This window comes from Artibeus jamaicensis, unplaced genomic scaffold (assembly GCF_021234435.1).
Source record: "Artibeus jamaicensis isolate MK-2021 breed Jamaican fruit bat unplaced genomic scaffold, CSHL_Jam_final scaffold_2172, whole genome shotgun sequence".
NCBI classification, from domain to species: domain Eukaryota; kingdom Metazoa; phylum Chordata; class Mammalia; order Chiroptera; family Phyllostomidae; genus Artibeus; species Artibeus jamaicensis.
The window spans coordinates 3615694-3619061 of NW_026522031.1; the positions used below are offsets into that span (position 1 = coordinate 3615694).

Sequence of the window (3368 nt, forward strand, 5' to 3'; positions counted from 1 at the left end):
TAGAGAGAGGGGAAACTAGGGGGAGAGAGAGGAAGAGAGGAAGAGAAACATTGATAGGTTGCCTCTCACCTGCACCCCGACTTGGGAATTCACCTCCAATCTCTATATGTGTTTTAAGTGAGAACTCAATCCATTAACTTTTGGTTCATGGGATGATGCTCCAGCCAAATGAGCCACCTGGACAAGGCCTCTCAGATTTTTGAAAAGAGAACTGGGGCATTTAATTGGAAGACCAGAAACCATAAAAATCCTAGAAGAAAAGAGGCGGTAAAATCTTGGATATTTCTTCTGGAAGTATTTTTGCTGGTATATCTCTTCAGGCAAGGGAAATTAAAGAAAGACTAAACAAATGGAACTCTATTAAACTGAAAAGTGTTTGCACGGCAAGAGAAACCATCGACAAAACAAAAAGACCACCCACTGATTGGGAGATGACATTCACCAAAGACATATCTGATGAGGTGTTAACAGTGTCAAAAATCTATAAAGAACTCAGACAGCTCAACACCAATAAACAAGCACTCCAATTAAAAAATGGGCAAAGGACTTGAGTATACACTTCTCCAAAGAGGACCAACAGATAGCCAATAGACATAAGAAAAGATGCTCAATGTCACTAACTGTTAGAGAGATGCAAATGAAAACCACAGGGTCAATCACCTCACACCTGTCAGAATGACTATCATAAATAAATTAACAAACAAGTGCTGGCCAGGACATGGAGAAAAGGGAACCCTCCTGCAGTGTGGGCGGGAATGTAGACTGGGAATGCAGCCACTCTGGAAAACAGTACGGAGTTTCCTCAAAAAATTAAACGTGTAACTGCCTTATGACCTAGCCAATTCACTTCTGGGAATATATCCAAAGAAGCCTACAACACTAATTTGAAAGACTATAGGGTCAGGCACAAATGGTATTATAACATTTTTATTACAAAACCTCTCACCACAAAATCATAAGCATGTAATTCTGTAACATTACAATATCATGTTCAAGCACACCACGTGACATTTTAAGTGAGATGCTCAAATTACAAGTACAGATTATTATACCTGCCAGGACCTGTACATGACCCCAATGTTTATCACCATGTTTACAATAGTGAAAAACTGGAAGCAGTCCAAGTGTCCATCAGTAGATGAGGAGATAAAAAAGCTGTGGTACATTTACACCATGGAATACTTCACAGCAACAAAAAAAGAAGATCTTTCCCTTCATGGTAGCGTGAATGGACCTGGAGAGCATTATGCAAATTTAAGTAAGTCAGTCAGATAAAGACAAGTACCACAGGATCTCATTTACATGTGGAATTTAATGAACACAATCAACTAGCAAACAAAAGAGAAACAGATTCATAGACACAGACAACAGACTGACAGCTGTCAGAAGGAGGGGGTGGTGGCCTGGGTAAGAAAGGTGAAGGGTTAACTTCCCCAGCATCCTCTCCCACCACATCCCTTTCCTCCCTTGCCCACTCAGCTCTCACAGTTGTCTCATGCTGCTTGCTGCTACTGCAGTCATCTTCAGCTGAGTGGTTCAGACACTACAAGAATATTGGCAGAAAAATTGCAAGAACTTAACAGGGGACTTAATCTTACTCTGTTAAAAATGATCATAACCCAAGAATAAATGTAAAGTTTGGGAAATGCTGAAAATGTTTACCTCTAGAACCATTTAAACATTTACTAATACATGTTCTTCATTTGAACTTTAAGATATTTTAGGATTTTTTACATAGTTTCTTGTTGCAATACACCTTTTGCAAACTTTTTCCCTTTGCTACTAAATCATTTCACCAAGGAATTTAGAGTTTCTTTAACCTTTCATTGCATTCACCACACAACTGGTGAGGCACATTCATATAACTCTGCAGTATTTTCTGTATTAAAATTTCAGTCCACTTCGGAAGGAATTCCATGGGCATTACTTTTACTGGGCTGTTTCCAACTACCACAAGGTGGTATGAAGTCAAATATCTAAGTACATAAGCCAGAGAAGTATGTTGATATAATTTTCTCACATTTAATTTCTGTCTGTGTAATATTCCTGGCTTGAGAAAAATGAGAATCACTATTTTTTAAAAGAAAGATTAAAATTCTAATAATTCAGTTGTCCCATTTTAACTTTAAAAGCTAAGCTCTTCCATGGAAGTTTACCCTGTTTTCAGACCTAGAACTTGAATAATTACTGCTTGTATATGAAACTGCTAATTGGGAGAATGTTCTGAGTTTTCACTTCACCTGGACCTCACCTGTAGCGCCCTACAAAAGGCGTCCTTCACCTGAGCATTCCTCAGGCTGTAGATGAGGGGATTCAGCAGTGGGTTAAAGAGACTGTGAAACAGGGACAGAATTTTCTCCTTCTCCTCTCGTTGACTGGAGTCAGGGACCATATAAACCACCATGGCTATGCCAAAGAAGAACCCGACCACACAGAGGTGGGAGGAGCAGGTGGAGAAGGCCTTCTTGCGGCCCTCCCCAGACTGGATCCTCAGGATGGCCCAGAGGATGTGTATATAGGAGACCAGCACCAAGCAGAGGGGCCCGACTAAGACAAAAACACAATCAGCGAAGATGACCACTTTGTTGAGCCAGGTGTCAGCACAGGCCAGTTTGAGGACAGACAACAGCTCACAGAAGAAGTGGTTGACTTCCTGAGGCCCACAGAATGGCAGCCTTAGAAGGAGAAGCACATTTATCAGAGGCAGGATGAATCCGCACAACCAGGACATGGTGGTGAGGACCGTGGTCACACTCCAGCTCATGATGACTGTGTACTGGAGAGGGTGGCAGATGGCCACATACCGATCGTAGGACATTGCCACTAAAATCAGACACTCTGCGTGACCAAATGCTAGACACAAAAATGTCTGCATGATGCATGGGACAAAGGTGATGGCTTTATCATGGGTCACTAAGTTTGCTAGCATCTTGGGGACATTGGTGGATGCATAAAACACGTCAATGATGGCCAGGTGGGAGAGGAAGAAGTACATCGGGGTTTGTAATCTCGGGTCCAGACAGATGAGTGCAAAGATCATGCCATTTGCCAACAAACTGAAGGTGTAGAATAGAGAGAAGACCCAGAAGAGGAGAACTTCTGTCTCTGCACTGAGCTGGAATCCCAGTAGCACAAACTCTGTGACCCATGACTGGTTCCCTTTCATTCCTCACAGGTACCTGGTCAAGAACTGAATTGTGATAAAGTTCAGGGCTAGAGAATTAATACAAAGTGGAGTTAATCTCAACGTGAACTCAGAGAAAGGTTGTATCCTTGTCACTCCTTGAAAGCTTCCCCTTCTCCCCCAAACTGGTTACCTGTTTGTAACTTTCCTATGAAATAAATTTAAACTTATAGAAAACAGTCAA

At 41.6% G+C, this 3368-nt stretch overlaps 1 protein-coding gene across 1 annotated transcript; it reads right to left on the reverse strand.

Annotated features, from left to right (window-relative positions):
• Positions 1 to 2236: 2236 nt before the first annotated feature.
• On the reverse strand, positions 2237 to 3166 carry LOC119052946 (olfactory receptor 2A2). Its single transcript, XM_037150352.2, has one exon. It carries the CDS (start codon positions 3164 to 3166, stop codon positions 2237 to 2239), a length of 930 nt encoding a protein of 309 aa, XP_037006247.2.
• Positions 3167 to 3368: the final 202 nt, after the last annotated feature.